The 20,100-nt window shown below is 53.5% G+C and overlaps 5 protein-coding genes across 5 annotated transcripts; all 5 read right to left on the bottom strand.

Moving 5' to 3' along the window:
* Positions 1-519: 519 nt before the first annotated feature.
* Positions 520-4,101, bottom strand: EsH8_VIII_000609 (putative nuclear serine protease HtrA2/Nma111; the record flags this gene model as incomplete). Its single annotated transcript, XM_083269651.1, has 4 exons — positions 520-749; positions 802-3,099; positions 3,157-3,353; positions 3,419-4,101. 4 exons carry the CDS (start codon positions 4,099-4,101, stop codon positions 520-522), a joined length of 3,408 nt encoding a protein of 1,135 aa, XP_083129419.1.
* A 1,081-nt stretch (positions 4,102-5,182) lies between these two features.
* Positions 5,183-5,888, bottom strand: EsH8_VIII_000608 (uncharacterized protein; the record flags this gene model as incomplete). The annotated part of the gene is made up of 4 exons (XM_083269650.1): positions 5,183-5,301; positions 5,360-5,497; positions 5,551-5,734; positions 5,793-5,888. The coding sequence occupies 4 exons, from the start codon at positions 5,886-5,888 to the stop codon at positions 5,183-5,185; spliced, it is 537 nt and encodes a 178-aa protein (XP_083129418.1).
* Positions 5,889-8,663: 2,775 nt separating this feature from the next.
* On the bottom strand, positions 8,664-11,541 carry EsH8_VIII_000607 (J domain-containing protein; the record flags this gene model as incomplete). Its single annotated transcript, XM_083269649.1, has 4 exons — positions 8,664-9,891; positions 10,252-10,297; positions 10,352-11,392; positions 11,445-11,541. The coding sequence occupies 4 exons, from the start codon at positions 11,539-11,541 to the stop codon at positions 8,664-8,666; spliced, it is 2,412 nt and encodes an 803-aa protein (XP_083129417.1).
* Positions 11,542-14,281: 2,740 nt separating this feature from the next.
* EsH8_VIII_000606 (RNA pol II accessory factor, Cdc73 family-domain-containing protein) lies at positions 14,282-15,551 on the bottom strand (the record flags this gene model as incomplete). Its single annotated transcript, XM_083269648.1, has 2 exons — positions 14,282-14,929; positions 14,982-15,551. The coding sequence occupies 2 exons, from the start codon at positions 15,549-15,551 to the stop codon at positions 14,282-14,284; spliced, it is 1,218 nt and encodes a 405-aa protein (XP_083129416.1).
* A 2,823-nt stretch (positions 15,552-18,374) lies between these two features.
* On the bottom strand, positions 18,375-19,952 carry EsH8_VIII_000605 (snoRNA-binding rRNA-processing protein ENP1; the record flags this gene model as incomplete). Its single annotated transcript, XM_083269647.1, has 3 exons — positions 18,375-18,798; positions 18,852-19,280; positions 19,333-19,952. 3 exons carry the CDS (start codon positions 19,950-19,952, stop codon positions 18,375-18,377), a joined length of 1,473 nt encoding a protein of 490 aa, XP_083129415.1.
* Positions 19,953-20,100: the final 148 nt, after the last annotated feature.

Below are 20,100 nucleotides of genomic sequence, written 5' to 3'. Positions count from 1 at the left end.
GTCAGCCTCGGAAGCAGCGTCGGGAAACGTGTCGCCGCATTTGAGCATCTAGCGCGTCAGGGTTGGAAACCACCGGCTTGGGAAATCTTTCAAGTCATACACATGACGTCGGGTAACATAAAACGTGATGAGATACCATGCAAACATACTTCCTTTCGAAGTCTAACGGGTATTGAACAAAGACTAAAAGAAGGAAAGCCTGTAGATGAGGACCACGTTTTCCAAACGCGCCTCTACATCTCCCGTTTTTTACATGTACATACAAGACAACCAGCTAGATGCTGTCCTCATGGCCGTGCGCTGGCCTGCCCATGCCCTTGAATCCCTCAGCCTTGCCATGTCCTGTCCTGAAATTTCCCATGATTGTCATTTCCCCCCTTTGTGCAGAAAAAAAAAAAGGAGGGCAAATAAATACTCAGCATGTAACGCCGAGCCAGAAGTATGTAGTGCCGTCGGGGAATACGACGACGTTTCTAGAAACCATAAACGTCTCTTTGTTTGTTGTGTTTGCTCTGTTACTTAGATGGGGCCGGTGGGCTCATCAACCATCTCGGCGTCCTCGGTAATGGGGAGCACACCGTCGGGGCCCTCGCCCTCAAACACCTTACCGCCCTCGTACGTCTTCCTCCTCCAGCCGCAAGGTTCTGAAGGGTCCTTGATCCACTCCATTGTTGGGAAGTAGTGCTCGTTCTTCTTCATAGTGATGACCCATGGGACGCTGTCAAAAGTAACGGCCTTCAAGCGGAAATCTAGGCAGTACGATTAGCAATTGTTCTAAACCCGGGGCACAACGAGACTTACAGGTGTTGTCTGGGATTCCCTGGACAGTGGCGAGGAAGGTTTCGAGATCAGGCGTCGGCTTGCCGTTGACGTGAGTGATGAAGTTGGTGGGTGCAAGTCCATATTGGTAAGATGGAGAGCCACGCGTGCGAGCTGAAACGTACACCTCGCTGTGCAGCTTGCTAATCTGCTGCCTGACGGCGTGGTGAGGTCGGTGTAGAATGGCTCCGCAGAAAGAGATGGCATGATCAGTCTCAACATCGTCGGCGGCAGCGGTGTGAGCCTTGATGTGGATTTCTTCGCAATCACGGACGATCACCGCGTCGAGGGCATCGTGGGAGTACATGATGTCCAGCTCGGAAACCTTGGTGATGACCTTGCCATTGAGAGTGAGCAGGATATCACCCTCCAGCAGAGCTCCCGACTGCTGGTCACGCTCGAAGGTGCGCTTGCTGACCATGAACAGCTGGTGGTGTGTCTTGTTCGCCTCGGTAACCTTGCGGATCCACTCATCCGAGACACCCATGACTCTGGCCTGGGCCATGGCAATAGCCCTGAACTCAACAGACAACATCCTCAACTTGGGGATGATGCCCTGCTGAATCTGGGAGACAACAGGCAGCAGAGTGGGAGTCGCCAGGCCAAGGTGGTATTCCTCGTCCCGGTTGGTGCAAGGCGATCGTTCACCAAGGTATGTGAGCCAAAGAGCCTGAACCGTGCCATCGTCTGCGACCAGGACACCGCTTCCGCATTGGTTGCTAAGACTTGTGTCGACGGTGATGGCATCGACATTGATGGCACGGTATCTGGGTGCACCAGAGTTGGCAGGGATTGCCACCGCAGTAACTTCGGTAACTGTAGTTGTGGCGTGAACAATCTTTCCAATCCTGTTGTATCCCATGAAGTTGGTGGAGGCTCCCTGTGTGATGTTCTCCGTGCTCAGCTTCGCACTTTGGACGGGAGCATCAACCAGCTTAGGGTCATACTGCACGATGGCGTAGTTTTGCAGGGGATGAAGGAAAACGACCTTGCCCTCGACAATAATCGAGTCCGCAATAGTAATTGTCACATCACACAAATCATAGGGCACAATGGCTCTTGAAATGACAACGAGACCCTTATCCGCATCAATAACCAAGCCCATGCCCCACTTCCTGTTCTTCGGGAAGCCATCGAGCTTGACAGGCATGGTGCAGTTGACATGGACGAAGCTCCGCACCAAGTCGGCAATGGCTGGGTGCTTCACATTCTCGAGCTCAATAAAGGAGGCGGAGCGCGGGACAGGTGGCGTGGGAGGCAGAGGATCAGCCAGATCACTGAAGTCCCACAAACCCGTCTCGTCGTTTCTCACCGCCATCTTCATCTTGGCTGACCAATGTCTGTCGACATAAATGATTGTGGTGTTTAGGGTGTGAAGGTCGCGAAGGTGCTTGTACGTTACAACCACACGGGCCTTATCTGGGATTGTCTTCATGACCTCGATGAAGGTTTCCAGATCAGGGGTCTTCTTGTGGTCCACAGTTTGAATCAGCCAGCCATTGTCCGCATTGTCGAACCTGAAAGAACCAGTGGCCTCACAAACGAAGACGCCTTGGCACGCAACGCCGTACAAGCGGGCTTGCTGGTATGACAAGCTGTGGAAGCTGGCACCGGCCACGGACACGAAGCGGTCAGGGGTGATGTGATGCAGGTCACCAACGTCAACCTCAACTTCGATATCCTCGCCGCCTCTCTGGAGCTGAAGACGAATGGTCTTGCCAACATTCGAGTCCAGCAAGTCGTCCAAACGAATGAATTGCGACACGCGCTCACCATTTACCTTGATGAGAATATCACCCTCCTCTATCTTCTGGTCCGACTGGCCCTTGGGAAGAATAATCTCGGCAACAAGCATGTTGTTGTCCTTGGGGAAAGCCTTTCGAACTGCGGCCTCTTCTTCCGGAGTCAGACCGAGACGTCTGCACTCGTCGAAAGGCTTGAGCAGGAACTGGCATTGGATATCGCCTCTTGTGACGGGCTTACCCTGCCTGATGCACTCCAAAGCTCGTAACGGTCGGTCTAGGGGAAGGAAGTAGTCTGTCGAAGCGCCGTCAGACCGTCCACCAGCTTGTAGAGCTACAGCGAAGCCATCAATGTTTACGACGGGACTGCCAGAACTACCGCCACTTGCAGCAGCATTGGCTTGGTAGTAGCAGGTGTTGAAATCGCTGTATCCGTCTCCGTACTCCGGTGCGTTCCTGTCGAGACGACTGATGAAGCCAGACAAGATACTAAGTTTCTCTCCGGCATCGTTGCCAACAACTCTAATCTCAACACCAACTGTCAATATGTCAGCGGGTCCATTCCTTTATTTTACCCATCAAGGTGTTGCCCTACCCTTCGCAAGATCGGGCCGAAGCACCAGCGCGTTCAGCTTCATGTATTTGACCGCCTTGGGATCGAAGCGCAGGATACCGAAGTCGTGGACAGGGTCGCGGTAGACGGGGTAGGCATCGACCTCCTCGTGGTTGTCAAAGACGACATATCCCCAGAATGGGCCAGATCCAACGACGTGTCGGTTTGTCAAGATGTATCTGTAGCACAACAAGTCAGCCCTTCGTCTTGCTCTCATTGGTATTGGTGCTAAGCTTGGACGTACCCCTTCTGTGCGTCCACCACAAAACCAGTAGCCTCGCTCGTTAACGCCGCATCCGTATCGAAGGAGCACGTCTGGCAGAAGCGGATGGAGACGACGTTGCTGACGACGTTCTCAATGGTCTTCTGCCACGCCTCAGGCTCCTGGGCCAGAGGAAACATGCTGTTCAGCCTCGCAGCGTCCTCGATTTCAGATTCGTCTTCTTCTTCGACGAAGGAACCGTGCTCGAGCTCGATCTCGGGGGTGTTGTCGCCAGCAGAGAGCTTGCCATTCAAGGCGCGGTGCTGCTTGTGAGGTCGCAGGTTGTGGGGGCTCGTCGGGGCCTTGCGCTTGGAGCGCGGCGATGTGTTGTTGCCGTTCATACTCGCGGTGGTTGAGGTGATGCTGGTGGAAGGCTGACTCTGGTGTTCTGGTGGCGGGGACTCAGGTGCGACGGCAGAGGAAGAGAATGGGCTGCGGGTCTGGCCAAAGAAGGTCTGTCGCGTGGTCTTATAGCTAGTGCTGCTGGGAGGAACGGTCAAGGAAGTGCGGGAGCAGCCGCGTTGTGCCAACGGGAGCTCGTGTTGGCGTCTGAGAAGCTGGGGGAGGGCGAGTGTGGTGGTGGAGGTTGTCCAAGGTCGTGGTGCTGCTACCAGGGTGGATGCAAGGCTCAAGTAAGTCCCTCTGCGAGCGAGGACGGAGCGCATCCAGCGTGGGAAGGATGACTGCGACCCTCCAAAAAGAACAATGTCTTTGTAAAAGAGCGGCGGGAAATTAGCTTTTAGCTGTCAGGGAAGCTGTAGCTGTAGCTGGGCCTGAAGCTGCGGCGCATGTAATCCCTTAGGGCGTAATAGTATTGAAAAGACGATCTAGAACCAACAACTTTTTGTTGGTCGTCGTCGAAAAATTTCAGGTGCGGAACGAAGGCAAACAAACAGGATGTGTCCAGTATGGGGGCCACCCAGACCAGATCACCAGGCTAGATGCATAAGAGCCCGCTTATATGGGTGCATGTTCCGAGTGGGTGGCTATCCCTGCCTTTATCCCCACTAGTCCCCTGCTGCTGATGTAATGTGACACTAGCGTCGTCCTAAAGCCTGTAACCTTCGCTAAGGTAGCCTAGCAGCACGTCGGAGTTCGCTTAACAGTCTTGACAGGCAGACGTCAACGGGTGTGTGCCTGGCCCGCAGCTCAATATGGGACGAGATGGATCATGCTCCCATGGAGCACACCACCAGCGGGATTCCAGACTGCTTGAATATGCAGGTCTCACATCGTCCTGCTCGAATGACCGTCTGGGATGCACTTTTGATCCAGAATCTGTTATTCTGCACTCTGATTCATGTGACAACATGTCTATCCATGGCTGGGCGAGGTTTCAAGGCATCACCACCACCCACCATAGGGATCAACATGCACACAATACGAGGTAAGGAATGGAGAGTGTAGAGGGTACGTTTTAAATTTTGCTGGCTCAGCAGCTTGGAATATGTGTCTGTCTGCAATGGCATACGTCCAAGATCCCTGAGCATCTGCTTTCTCAATGAAGAGTATGCCCATCCAAGTGAGAAGGAAGCAAAAGGTAAGACCGGTCATCTCCGCAAACCAAGCCATGCCAACGTAGCATTCATTCCCAAATCAATCGATGAGCGTTGCAGAACCAAAGAAAGCAAGCGGCTAGAAAGACAATCATCTTAACGATGTTGCCGAGACCTTCAAGCCGAAATTGACAGCCAGCGAGAGGCGAAACGAGCATGAAAGTGAGTGACGACATCAAGTGCTACTCAGTTAATGCTCTTCATCGTTCTCATCGGCCTTGGATTCAGCCTCAGCCTCAGTTTCAGGTTCAGGCTCGACCTTGACGGCCGACTTTTTGGCAGGAGTGCGGCGCTTCTTGGCGCTTCCGTCTGCTCAGTGGCAAGTCAGTTACTGTGCTCTTCGGCCAAGTCTCTACTCAGTACCTACCAGTGTTGGCAGCTGCCGCAACTCGCTTTTTCGGGGTGATGGGCTTCTTGGGCTCCTCATCGTCGGCATTGTCATCCTCGTCGGCGTTTTCGACATCCTCAGCAGCAGCAGCCTTCTTGGGCGTGGACTTCTTGCGAGCTTTACAGAAGGTCAGCATAGATGTGTTAGCATGAAGCAAAGTGTAAACGTACGAGTACGAGCCTTGGGGGGCGGGTTGCCCTCGCCGTCCGTGTTGAGGTCGCGCATCTCCTTCACGATCGCAGTCCACTGACCCTGGATGGCCTTCAGGGTGCGGCCCGGCATGCTGATGTTCTTCCACTCGACTCCCTTGCCATCGGGAAGGAGAGTGGAAAGAACGCGCAGCACGAGCTGAAGCTAATTGATTTTGTGTAAGCTAAGGTCCAAAAGGAAAGTACGGCTCAGAATAGCTTACTCGCTCAGCCTCAGTCCAGGCGCCGACTCGACCACCCGAGGAAGCACCCTCGCCGGCATTGACAGCGGGAGAAGCAGTACCCTTAGCTTCAGCCATGGTGAAGAAGTGGTATTCTTGAGGTCTAAAGTGTAAAATATGGTCAGCAAAAATCCAGCCGTGAAAGTAACGGTGAAAAATACGAAAAAACGGTCAGATGTGTAGGCTGGAGAAGTGCGGCGGGTTGGTGATGACCGGGTGCAGGAGACAGGGGAAGTAAGAAGAGCGAGGGAAGAAGAGGGCTGTCCACATACAATAGTAGAGATGTTGTCGGAGGCTGACGCGAAGTATAGCACTGCACAGCTTGGCTGAGATATGGTTTCGGTGAAGATGAAGTGGTAGTTTGGTTGTTGAAGATGGTAGGAGGAAGTGGGGGGAAGGGAACTGGATGTGGAAAATGGAGGTTTTATTCCAGAGGAGGGTAGGAGCGAGGCAGGCAATTTGGAAAACATGGAAGGAAGCGCCAGAAAGTGACAGATTCCGGAGTAGCTCCTTCTTCATGTCATATTACGAGTGAAAGCCTCGGGAGTTAAGACACGCTAGGTGGGCGTGAGGCTGCCGATGGTTTTATAGACTTGACGTGCAAGACGCTTGACTTGATAAAGATTTGAGGCAAGGTAACTGGGCTATAGATTCTCACGACAAGGGATGACTGCTGTAAATCTTGTCTTGGTGCCTTCCAGTCTGAGGCTTCACAGACTGAAGGTAACAATAGGGTGTGTGTGAAGAAGCATCCAGAAACGGGAAGGTGGGCAGATGGGACTTTTGACTTCTGGCTTTCTATGTTTGCCTAGGCATGAGATGGAATAAGAGAGTTGACTTACACACTGCAACAGACATGCTTTAGCAGACCACCACGGCGATGCCCGTTCTGGTGCCAGCACATGTGTGGCTGCCAGTACTTGTCGGACCTTTTCTGAAAGACAGATCGTGTTGGCTTGGCTTTTTGAGGCCGAAGCGAGGGAAGAGCCAATGTCTCACGCGCCCCGAGTTCTGAGGACATGTCGTTATGAAAGAGAGGCTTAGCTCTTTGTTGGTTTAGGTATCTTCGGCGTTTCGGTTTGATTCTTTGGGCATAGACTCGGATGATGTATTGAAGTAGGAAAGAAAGTCTTAAAGGGCCAGGTTGAAGAAGATACCGCTTGCTACTTTCATAAGATGGTAATGGCTTTGGCAGGTAGGAGCCTCTCTTCGGAAAGAAAGTGCGCTACGAAACCGGGCAAGGCGAAGAAGAGTAAAAGTTTCACGGAGAAGAAGAACCCTGGACTAACATGGAACGCGAAGCCCACGCGCAGTGTGAGGTAAGTCCGCTCTCTTATATTCTCCTCAAAGATGGCGATACTTCTAGGTCGGAAGTAACTTCTGCGGCCGCTTTACATATCAATAGTTGGGAGGATTGTCTCGTATAGACAGCTCCGGTCTTATCTACCGGCTTACTAACAGCGGGAACATTCCCGCCGCTTGCCCTCAAAGCTCCTGTAAGGTTTGCTGGAAAACTCTCGGCAGCAGAATGGCTTCACTTATGGCGTCTTGAGCGAGGATATTAGAGAATTTTTGAGTGCGGTATGTACATGACACCAAGCCACTCGGCATTTGGAAAGGGTGAAGTGTAGCATTGTGGAACCGATGATGACGTTGTTTTTGAACTGGGAGGCGCAAAGGTCACCATACCACAATTCTTAAAGGCAGGAACCAGAGTAATTCCCCGCTTGTTATTTAACTGAACAACTGAGTGACTGAATCCGAGAAGAATAAAAGAGAAAAGAAACGATGCGACCATGACGCCGTAAAATCTCAGAGACTAGGGGCAAGAAGAGGCCAACGGCTTAAAGCGAAAGATTGAGCTTTCTTAGGAATACAGGCGCCAGAGTTGTTGGAGATCATGCTACGAGTCGGCCATCCAACTAGCCTGATACAATATAAGAAATACCAAGTGAGTCAGGTGAGCAGTGAGCAAGCAAGAAAGTAGGGAGAAGGGAGAAGAGAGCTGGCACAAGATGGCGGTTTCGAGAAAAGAACGTGGTAAGCACCGGCGAGGTCAACAGGGACCATGGTATCTTGTGTTTCTCGATAAGAGATCACACTTTATATTGTAGTAAGAAACTCCAACTCTACCATTATACTAATACAGACACAACGAAAACTGTTTCCCAGCATCAATCCTCGCTCGGCAACGAAGGAGTCTGGACTTCGGACGCCACGATGAAAATTGAGCAGAGTCGGAACGAATCACAGACGAAAAGAAGAACACAGTTTAGTTGTAATAGTCTTGATTGTCTATCTCACCTCTTCCGTCCAACGTGAGTGCTAAAGAGTGCCGATCCTGCTACGAACATCCCCAAAAGACGGCCCATAGTCTAGTACATATAACACAACCCATCTCATCCGAATTAGCCCAGGTACACAACCAAGGCCTATGCCTCCCAGGCCATGCGTTTCATTTCCAGGGCAGCGCGACCGTTGTTGCTTATCGAATTGAATAACCCCGAAACTCATTGCGAAAGAGCAGACCGCAAAATGTAGTGCAAATATAAGGTGTGTGTACACACCTGCCCCTCTGTCTATGTCGTAATGAATTGCCGTCGTGTAATATGATGTCGACGACCCATTCGTATGTGCAATGCGGGCCAATCAACCGCAGGTAGTGAGAGACAAAGTCGAAGCGTGATTAATATCCTCCCAAATGCCGGGTATCGTTCCGTGTCATTCCCATCCAGTCCAAGCTGTCGTCAAAGGTTAAAGATACACCCTGTAGGTAATAAACAGGGCAATCAGAAGGCAGTAAGCCATTTCAAAGAGAAACATATCTCAGAGCAAGTAGCAAGTCGTCCATCATTACATCTTGCCCTTGTAGACCATGAACTCTCGAATGCGTGCCTCGTGATCTTCGCATGCGACGGCCCACTTTCTTCGTACCTCCTTGTCCTGTGCCATCCATTCGAGATACTCCTGAATTTCATCGTCGCCGCGAGAAATGAGAAACGAGTAACCTTTATGAGCTCGAAGATCGGCAATGTTCGCCTTGCGAGCGTTAAAATGCTCAATGACTTGGGCATTGAATATTTCCCATCTCCGAACATAACTTTGGAAGTCTTGCGTATACTTCTGCCAGGCACCACCAGTGGGCTTCAGGTTGACTGCGAACGTAGGTGGAGGCCGAGGCGCCTGCGGAATGACTGGGAAATCGAGCGACGGTTTGCTCTTCTCCTTTTCAATGTAGACCCGGCTTGAAGGTTGACTTTCGAACGGCAAGTTCATCTTGAGGTCATTCAGTGAACCTAGACCGGAAGGGTTCTGTGTGAATGGCGCCACATTCTTGAGGTCAGCGAGGCTAGCCCTAAATTCTTCGCTGTCCTCAGAACCTGCGGCATTGGGGTTGAACTCTGGCTGCCGAGCGGGAAGTTTGGGAACAGCCTCTTGCACTCCGTTCACATTACCGGGCCTCCACTCTGGACGAGAAGGTTCCACAGGAATATTCCTTGCGCTGTTCGACTGGGCTGCTGTAGATGTGACCCCGGTGTGTGGGGGGTCGATGTCCATGGCATTCGGGCTCTTCGCGCCGAGTGGCTCTGCAGTTGCCTTGCGGCCTCGCCACTCACCCTCCTCGTCGCTGTCATAATCTTCATTCACCAAACCCGCATTGCCGCCTGCCGTCGGCTTGACCTTTGTCTTCCTGGAGTTCGCTCGGGTGAGTCGGGTTGGCGAGGTCGACGCAGAATGGGTTGATTTCGGTACGAAGTTTTGCACTCCTATCTGTTGTGTCCAGTCCTGAGCGTCAAATTTACCTTCAGCGGAAGGTGAGCTCGTAGCTTGACCAGCAGGGTCCTTCTGGTGTCTCAAACTTGGGCGCTTGACCGGTGATCGGCGGCCTACGCGGCTTCCAGACTGAGAGCGGGCATTGGCGGCTGAGTCCTGGACAGGACTGCCAGCACTGAATTGATAGGCTTCGGAGCCGTCGTTGTTAACGAAACTGGTGTTTATGTCATCTGTGCTCCTTCGACTAAACGTGGGTTGCTGCGGAGCGGTGCGAGTGAAGGTGTCGTCATCGATCGGGAAGTTGAAGCTATTATTGTTCCCCTCGTTAGCTTGGTACATAGGAATGACATACTCAAAGGCAACATTCTGGCGCTTTTCACGGCCAAAAGACGCCAGGTCCGGTGCTTGTCTCTTAACAAGCCGGCTCAGAAGTTCACCCTGCTTGCGCTCGAATGGAGTGAGTGAATGGCTTCTCGAGTTATCTCCACTGGGAGACGATGACTCGGATGATGCGACGTCGCTTGTTTGCCCCGCTACCTGATGCTGCGTTGCTTGGTCTTGCCAAGTCGCAGATGGTGTTCTGTTGCCGTACGTAGATGCAAAATTTGAATGTGGAAATGCGAAAGCAGAATGGGGAGCTGAAGAATAAGAGCAAGGAATTTCGTACATTGAAGCCCCCTTGGGCGTTCCTGTCGCTTGGGCATTTCCATTTCCTGGCGTTGACGTTAACTTCAGTCCCGAATTCATTACAAGCTTGGAAAACTCACCAGTGGGAATCTGCGAGCTCGCAGGCCTCGCCTGGCTACTGCCTGAAGGGACACCGCCGGCCGTATTCGGCGGCGTGTATCTCGCGCTAGCGCGGGATCTGAACGGATCCTTGGGTGAGTTGGACGCAGTGGCGCTTGCTGTGTTCGGGCGGTCATCTTGTGGTGTCGATGTTGCTGTTCGCGGGCTTGAGGGCTCGGTCCTGGCTTGGCGTGGAACGCTTTGCGCGCGCTGTCGAGCACTACTAGGTGACAGATTGGGGCCATAGCCTTCTTGAGGCTCTCGAGGACTTTCGCGAGTGCTCTTGGCCCTTCCAATGGGGATTCCATCGAAAGGATTGGTCTTCTCGCCACCGTGGGAAGAGTAAGGTGTCCTCTGACGAGGGTCTGTGGAAGCCTCGCGAAATTGAGCAAGGGGGTCTGGCACGCCTGCCTCACGTTGTCTGCGAGCATTGTCCGCGAAGATGTTGGTGTGTCGCGAAGATGTGGAGTAGTTGGAGGCGTTGACTGGAGGCTCGTCACCAGGTACCGGTGAGTGAGGCGTGTAACCACCCTTGCGTCCGAATGAGGCCTCGGCCCTCTGTTTCTGGGAAGGAGTTCGCGGAACGGGCCGCTTCGGGGTTTCGGTGGTTGCGGGTTTGGGCTTCGGCTGGGATTGACTTGGCCGACCCTTCATATTCTCGAACGCATGCCAGGCATTTCGCTTCGCCTCTGGATCATCCCTCGCCTGCTGTGCTTTGGCTGTAGGGGCCGCGCCTGACGCAAAGTTCCGATATTTGTTGGCCCCTGAAGGCGGCGGTGGCGGCGGCGGGTTGCGAGTAGTCGCATTGCGGCGAGGCGGGGGTGGGAAGTTGGCGCCAGCATTTTGCCAAGGGTTGCCTCTCACTCCAGACGCCGCGGGGTATCTTGATCGTGTTCTCGAGGCATCGTACTTTGCTCTTTGCTGAGGGTCGATGAGGATCTCATGGGCCGACTGGATGATCTGGAATTGAGAGTTGACCTCTACTTCTCTGCCCGGGTTCCGGTCAGGATGGTATTTGAGTGCTGCCAGGCATTAGCTAACCAGAAGGGGGCATGGAGAAAGACCTCGCCGTACCAAGCTTTCGAAACTGTTTCTTAATCTCATTGACATCAGCATCTGCTGGAACCCCGAGGTCCGCGTAGTAGTCGCGGGTCACGTCAACTCCTCCCATCCTGAATGAAGCCTGATGGAGACCGTCGACAGGCTAGCGGGTAATCGAGTGCTAACTGCTTTGTCTAAAACGCATACCAAGCTCGGGACGCCCTTCAATGATGCCGACTTTTCTAGGTCTTGAACGAATCGCGAAGTTGGGAAGAAAACCGGTTTGGTAGGCAAGTGATGCGATGTCGCAGCTTGCAGTCTAATTTGATCTTGCTCAAGCAACGTGGTTGCCACTGGGAAGGCAGCAGACCGCACGGCCGGATTCCAAGCAGACAGTCTCGTAACTCTGACAGCGGGGCAGAGGCAAACTCGTCGGTCGATAGAAGGTTTGTCGCGGGTATTCGTGGATGAAGAAGGGGGAAAGAGTGGAAGAGTGAGTGACTATGTTAACGAATGTGTCAGCAGCTGTGTCGTGTCACGAGGAAGTTGGAGCAAAGCAGCAAAGACGTCCGCCAGTAGAAGATATCGCGGTGGAAAGCACAGAAGTGGTGTCAGACGGGGTAAGCAGCTGGGCGACACGCGGACAGCAGTGGCTGGTTGGGAGACGAGCAGAGGAAGGCTGGGCAGTTGGCAGTTGCTCCCGCGACACTGGAAAGTCGGCTGTATGTCACTTGCAGCGAGCAGCGCTATGTCGAGTAGGCCACTACTGCACAGCACGGATATGTGTTGAGGCTAGGTGACGGAACCAGGCACCGCGGGGTGGGAGCCACAGCAGCGATCCGAAGATGCAGTCCGGGGCTGAGAGTTCGCAGCAGACAGTCGGAGACGGACGGCAGGAGTAGATTGGTTCGTCTGCAGTGGCTGGTCCCTTACCGTCTTTCCTCGGTCGTCGCAAAGGGGGCATACGGTGATGATTGGGTAGATGCGCTACGACGTGGGAAGCAACTCACCGAGATGACGTCAAAAAGCAGCAGCAAATCCAAAGATGAGGCGTTTGCGAAATGTGGACGAGCAGTGGGTATCCGAGACGCAAGATTGCAAAGGCTCAGATGCAACACGACGCTGTTCCCAAGAAGAAAAAAGGTCGGAGGTTGTCAAGCCAAGACAGGAAAGAAGAGAGCCGCATCAGCTGGGCGAGGATTTGCGAAAGCGAAATACAGAAGCAAACAATTATTATTAACTGAACCGTTCTTGTTGACGGCCCGTCCAGTCTGTTTCGGTTGCACGGGCAGCAAGAGGGCTACCTATGGGGTAGGGGTCTAAATTTTTAGAATAGTTCAGGGACTCCCCCGGCAATCTGGACCACTGTTGTTGGCGTTGCCCCTCCAAAACAGGACGCCTCAGCTCCCGAGGACCTTCCCAGAAAAGACGTCGTTCCCTTTTCGCACCTCACAACACCACCTTTTCTCGCCTGGCGCGTGCTCCCCTCAAGCTCCCTCCGACGGTGGGGACCTTGCCTCACGCCTCACCCAATGTGCCTAATGCCCCTTTAGTCAACCTGCCCAGCTGAGCTACGCCACCGTTCTAGTGGGGGGTTCTCGGGAGGCGTGATGCACAGCGCCTCAAGCCAACGACTCGATTGTCTGCGCCAAGGCCAGTCAAGCCACCGGCCCCTTCTAGCAGGCCTGCCTACATTCTACATATGCTCAGAGCAGTGTCTCGACTTGCAAATGTCTGACGTCGTTGCGTTCTAGTCGCCTTGGTCTCGAGGAAAAGATGGTAGAAGATGGTCTAATCTTCGGGAACCTCATGGCGGCCCGAGCTAACTCCTAGGAACTACAAAGGAGAAACAAACTTCGGCATAAACGCAACGAAGTGACCAAGGACCGAAGTAAAAGATTGTGGGCGAAGAGCAGATCTCGTATCCAGCAGCACTCGAAGGATTACCCAATGTTATTGGCCTACTGGCGGTTGTCTGAGTGATCTCGGACCAGAGCAACAATCTCGGCCAATTCAGGCTGTTCAGTCTTGTGGCTCAACTGATGTTGCCCTCTCAACTCCCACCCGGTGCTTAGCGTGAGCCTGGCCACCCCGGCACGAGGTATTGCATCCTTTCCCCGCATACACCCAGTCAGCGACCTGCAACCAACTGCTGCGCCGGCCAAACCTACGTAAACCTCCCCACGCCCACGCCAACCACGCGTCTCGTTCCAAAGTTGGTTGCCCCCTGGGCACAACATGTAGAACAGACAGACGTGAGGCTATGTGACTTGGCTACCTCAGTTTCAGACGACGTCAGACCCTGCAGCGCCCCGCCCCCGCTGCCTTCCTGACTAAGTAGGGGTTCCTTACTATATCCTAGGTTCGGGCGATTTAAACTTGATCAGCACCACCGGGCTCGGAACTGATGATCGCCTTGACTGTTGCAACTCAGCATAAGTTTTTTTTTCAGTGTTCTCCTGGGCGACAGTCCTTCGTCCGCTCTGGCCTAACGACGCAAGATCAACCAGTAGCAGTTGGAAGAGCGCAATGATGTCTTGCTCTGATGTTGGCCTACACCACTGCTATCCTGAAAGAGGTGGCACAAGCTCCTTTGTTTCTTTCTCGAATCAAATCTCACGTCCATGAAGTGTTGATATCACGTTAACCAATCTAGCCCCTGAAATCCATACCAGCTACACGAAACCGCGGGCCACTTCCGCCTTCCGCATTGCGCAAATCAGCCCTTAAACGCCGTCGCTGTGAAATATTTTCCAGCCCTGTTTGGTGATACATATAGTGTAAGCTCGTGTTTGTCTTCATGCGAGAGCCCGGGGACTTCTATCCTCTATGCGCCAAGCATGCCCGCCTTGTTTCCTTTTCCCTCAACCCTAAAGCTGGGTAGGCGCAGTGGTCTTTGTCCATCCCCTGTTCCTCATATTCGCCTCGATGGCCTTCCAGATCGACTCCGCAGCCTCCTTGTCCCTGAACCTCGCCGCCTCGCTCGCTCCGGTGCCGTCGCGCCATCGGTCAACGCCGAGCTGCATCACACGGTGTCCCCACTCGCGGACACTATCGGGCGGCTGCTCGCCGCGCCAGCCGAGGAAGATGCCCAGAATACGGCGGAACAACTCTGGGGGAGAGCTCCATTTGTAGTTCTTGAATTGCCACGACTGGCCTGTGGTGAAGACGGCCACGACGCGGTTCCAGTACTCGGGCTTGAACTGCTCGGGGCCCTCGACAAGGATGAATCGCATGGGTCGCGAGGGGTCGATCTCCTTCATAACACGAGAGACGTGCAGCATACTAGCGGCGGCGCTACCGTCAGGTTGCACGAAGCGACCTTGCTCGAGGAAGGAGCGAATATTGGACAGGCGTAGCAGGGACGAGGCGGAGGGCGAGAGGAGGATGATGGGATCCGGCCGACGCGTCGGGGGCTTCTGGTTGAGGGCGAGGGAAGGATTGGTGCCGATGCTCGAAGAGCCCTGGGATTTCTTCTGGATGAAAGGAACAGCAAGCTTGCGGACGTGAGAGAAGTCCTGGGAAGTCTCGTGTTAGTCAAGTATAGGTTGGTTAGGGAACGCAACTCACTGTAGGCTTGACACCGCGCAACACGGAATTGCGGTCGCCCATCTTGCGCTCGCCATTGTAGATCACCGCCAGTCTAGGATCCAACGTGCCACGTCCAGCACGACTCGACGCGGTCGCTGGAGCAGTCTTCGACGCGGCCGCTCCAGCGCCATCCTTGCCCTCCTTGTCACCGGCCAACGGTTTAATGTGTTCACTTTCCTCGCTAGCACCTTCCAGCCAAGTGAACAGGTCTAGACGTTCGACAAAGGCAAGATTCTGGACAGTACCGAGGCTACCCAATTCTTCGTTGAGGCGGGTCGCGCTGGCGTTGTACTCGGGAATTGCGACATCCTTGTTCAGCCAAGCAAAGTAGATGGATCGCAGGTCAACGGGACGGTCGCTGGAGATGAAGCGCGTCGGTGTCGACAATGGCACAGATGCGGGAGCCGGGTGGGAAAAGAGCAGATGAGTGGCTTTTGAGAGGGGTACCTCGGGCGCAGAGGCATCGGCGGACGCTGTCGGAACTGCAGGTCGTTTGGATGCGATAGATTGCCGAAGCAGGAGTAGAGGGTCCTGCTCGACTGCAGCCATTGTGAAATATCAGTGCAATAGTTTAAGATGTCGTGGCTTGGGTATCTGTAGCTTCTGGCTACTCGAAAGTCTCGCTAGAGGACGTGTCTGAAATGAATTGAGCGCGACGAGAAATAGCGATGAGGATGCGACTGGGAGTTTGACAGCCTCGAAATTTGGAGCTGGCAGGTTCAGCCTCACCGGGCCAGCTACTGGATGCCTACACTAGCCACTTTCCCGGCACACCGTTACCTGCGCCACATCTTGCCAGTTAATCTTGCCCGTTCACTCAGTTGGACCAACGACTACTACAATTACCCCTTTGATGCATCTCAAACAACATCTGGAGCACCAAAGTTGGTCGAGACGTTTTTTTTTTATAGGTCAATGGATATGCTGCTACGGATAGTGTTACCCTGATGGTCTGTTCACAGCTGCCTCCCGCTGTTATCTCTCGTCAGTTTGGGAAGTGATGGACACTTCCGATCCTTGACGCCTGTCGCTTATGGTCTGTTCAAAATTGAGTAAAGATCCCGTCTTTCTTCTACCGTGGTACACGCATAGCCCTTTACCGCCTGACGCATGTTTTGGGTTCGCTGGGCACATAGGACTGCTCGGAAGGTGCTCTGGGATGTCAAATTCGAATTTCAGCAGGCCTGTCAATTCCCTTTTCCTCTGAGTCCGCTGCTTCGCCTCCCACCACTCTTTGGGCTTCTTCGAGAGAGCGTCGTCGCATCTTGTGTGGACCCGCTTGGTACCTACAGACCTGGAAAGCTGCGTCGGGTCCCAGGTGTCATAGTCTCTCCCGGGTGGTGTCATGTCAGTAAAAAATCCTCGTGGCTTTCCGTCGGCAGTATCCTCGTGCGTAGGTGGAGTTCTCACACGCGTAGCTTCCTACCTCGGCAGTCAACAAAAGTTGCGCTGGGGAAGACATCAACAGGACTCACTCCAGCTGGGTACGGGGTCACCGTATAGTCGTGCTGACCTAACCCTCGACATTAACTCAGCAACTACAGGCACAGAAACTCAATGAATGACATACGGTTATAAAAGCTCTCTGGATCAGGCGTCACAGGTGGAGTTTTCCCCGCCAACACCTCTCGAACGGAACTTGTAGCGCTGCTGGTAGTGTCTTCGGAGGTTTTGCGATGCCAAGGTGCTTTTCCGAACCACCCTGGACCTGATTTTGAACTGGTCTGATCTTCTTTGTTGTTAAACCGAGTTGAGATCTTAGGAATTAGCGTACTCGAGATGTTCTTCAATGCCTCAGTATTTTGCCGTGGGTTTGTCGTTCCGACACTGGATTCAGAGGGCTTTTTCTTTGCTGTGTCAAAGTCTAAGCTTGATGAATCAGACAGCCATCACACTTACCGTTTTGCTCTTGAACAAAGGCAACAACTTGATCCCTTTACGATTTCTTGCGGTCCCGTTGCTTGATTCAACGGCAGACTCTCCGCGGCACGGCGGCTCTAGGAGGGGTTCTGGCGCAGGCGGCGCAGGCGGCTCAAGAGTTATCTGGAGTTCTTCGACGTATGTTTTAGAAACCCCCAAGGTTTGCGAAATGCTGGGGATATGGTTCTTGCTGCTCCTCAGAACGCGAGCTGGCAGTCGTTGCAACGACAGCACGAGTGCCTCCTCAGAAGAGGGGCTTAAGGGACCCGTAGAGCCCAGAGCCGTTTTGGGAGACATATTAATATCTGTCAGTTGGGGTTCCGGTTCGCTCGCAACAGAATGTCGAATCCCCCCTGATTTATTAGTCCATCTCCAACGCTTGCCACTGCTGCTTTTGCGAAAAGTCTTGAGGACGATTTCTCTTTCCGCCCAGTAACCTTCCGGGAACCACACCCATTCAAATCCTTCTTTTGGCGGGCGTGGGGGGTCGAGACAAGCGCCCGGCCGTGGAGTGAACGATAAACCCCCTGCCGACCGTAGAGTTGGTGTCGATCTAGGTGATAATCGAGAAAGTGACTGCGGTGTAGGAGGTGTCGCCGTTAGACTTCCAAAGTAACCGTCTCCTGGGACTGGTTTGGGTGTGCTGGAACCATCCCAGCTGTCTCCAGGCGTGTCCGAAGATCCCCAGGGGAAAGTGATTCGTAGAGCCGTCTTGAAAGACAGCCTCTGTATATCGCGTTGGGCCGCGGGGAAGGATTGTGAGGATGGTCTGAAAAGCAGAAGCTTAGCGACATGACTCATCTCGCCCAGCATTTGGCAGCCTTACGATCGTTTACAGTCGTGGAATGGGTTGTTGAATGGCACAGCGTACAATGGCGGATCACTTCCTGAACCTCGACGTGTCGTCACTCCATTATTGCTGGCAAGTGTCGAAACATTGGCCATGCTCTAGGTAACCGGCAAGCGAAGGAAGGATAGTGTCAGGACGGAAACAAGCCCGGTACGATGCGACCAACACGGGTGGGTTTTAGGTACGAGATAATAAGTGCTAGAAACCCGAGACAATAATGATGAATAGTGAGGTTGAGGTTAGGTCGGGTAGCTCTTCTTCTACAGCCAGAGACCTCAATGTTGCAGGTGCACAGGTCTTCTGGCTCATACCTACTTGCGAGAATAGCTTGATCCACCAAGATAGTGCTCGTGCACCTAGGCTTCGTCAGAGACAGAAAGGCCGGGGTACGTGTACCAACCGCTTGCCTGCTTGTGACAAACTGACAGCTCGAGGAGGCACGCTCAGGGTGTCAGGCGGAGGGAAGGAATTATACAGTGTGGCAAGTTGGTTTCTCAGAATCCATTCGATTAGGATTGCGGGTATCAAATCAGACCTGCTAACGCCTTCTAATGCCCAGGGGCTGGCCAAGCTCCAACTCCCATAACCCAGTTTTGTTTCGTTCAAGAGTCCACAATCATCGTATCGTCGCCATCAAACGGGGCGTCCTGCGGCTCGACCGCCACACCCTTACCTCTGCCCGCCAACAGTTCCCTCCGAATCTCAGGTGCAATTGAATGGTGGCCATGGGACAGGAGCAAGTCGAGAAGTGCCTCGCGCTGATCCTCGCTCAGGTCGTTTCTGTATCTCTGGGCAAATGCCAGCAGACTCTGATGGAAGACGACGGGTAGCGACTTGACCATGTCTCCGGAGAATGACTGGCCCTCTTTGATCGACGCTGGGTCCACACTTCTGAACCTCAGAAAATGGAACACGACCGAGTCAATGACTTGGTACGGAAGAGCGTACTTCTTCTCCAGCAGAGTCTTGATGAAGATGTTGGCAGCTCCTCCACCCTCGGTACCCTGGGAAGCTTCCTGGGCGGCACTGCAATCATGTCAGTATCATATCAGCAGCACGCTACAAGCAAAATCACGTACATCTCGGTGATACCCTTCAGGGCGGCGGCAGAATGAAGCACAGGCACTGATACTCTAGCAAGCACAGCAGAAACGATGTGCGCCTCCCGAAGCGTGCAGCCGCTCGAGAGCAAAGGGAACAGGAAGCCAAGGAAGAACGCTCTGGGCTTGTACAAACTCTTCTTGAGAGAGTTGAACAGGTGCACGTTCAGCTTCTTGTTCTCGTAGATGTCTTCGCGGACCTTGTCGAGAACGACAATCTCCATGAACTTCTGGCAGACACCCGGCTTCGAGGACGAAAATATCCTCGTTGCCTGGTACACGGCATTGGGCGACCACTTTTGAGGCTCGGTGACTTCGATGATGTCCTCCCAATGCGGCAGAGTGGGCAGGATCTTGAAAGGCTTGGGCAGGGGACCGCTCTTGTATCGCGACAGAATTTGACCGATCCTTGCATGTGTTAGCAACGGGTATCCAACACCATCATAGCCGAGCCACCTACTTCGTGTAAACATCAATGACCTTGGGGGGAAGTTGGTAGTCTTCGTCAATGACTGGAACACCGGCTGCTTTCCGGGCCTCGGCAGCCTCGTGCGCGGCAATCTTCTCCAGGATGAGCTCAGTCAAGTTGGTGCCACCGCCAGCCATATCATCGTCAGGACCCTTGCTGCCCCAGCCGTGCTGGTTCAGCATCGCTGCAGGATCATCCTCGCCCTCGGGAAGGAATTTACGATAGGTCTCGAGGTCTTCCGGATCGATCTCAACCTCTTCAACAACTTCATCATCCTCGCCCCAGGCCTCCTCATCCTCGTACGCCTGCTCATCTCCGCCAACATCGACACCGTATCTCGACTCGATACCGAAAAGGTCGACGGTCGGTTTCGCAGCAGCTTCCGGCTTCGCAGGGGCGCCTTCCTCGGCCAGCTCTCGGCCTAGCCTGAGAATGGTTCGACTCCGAGTCGCATCGACAAAGCCTTCGCCATTGTCCTCGTCGTCGTCGGTGTTCTTGCCCTTCTTCTTCTTTCCCACCTTGTTCTTCAAGGGGCCCGTAGCAAGGATATCATCCTGCAGGGGATTGTGTCTGCGCGCTTGGCGGTCGGTCGGGGTGGTCGCCTTGCCCATTTTCAAGATACTCAAACACAAGTGGTCGTGGCGAAGAGCGACAGGCGGGATTGGCGGTGCCTCTTTTTTTTTTTTCCTGTGAGCCTGGAAATTTTTGATTTTCTTATCGATTTGCCCCGCGCCCGATTAGTGCCCAGAACCCTGGACC

The sequence above is a fragment of the Colletotrichum jinshuiense genome, chromosome 8 (genome assembly GCF_051148585.1).
Source record: "Colletotrichum jinshuiense chromosome 8, complete sequence".
Taxonomy (NCBI): Eukaryota; Fungi; Ascomycota; class Sordariomycetes; order Glomerellales; family Glomerellaceae; genus Colletotrichum; species Colletotrichum jinshuiense.
Note: the sequence above shows the minus strand (reverse complement) of the source record. Positions and strands in the feature narration are given on the sequence as shown.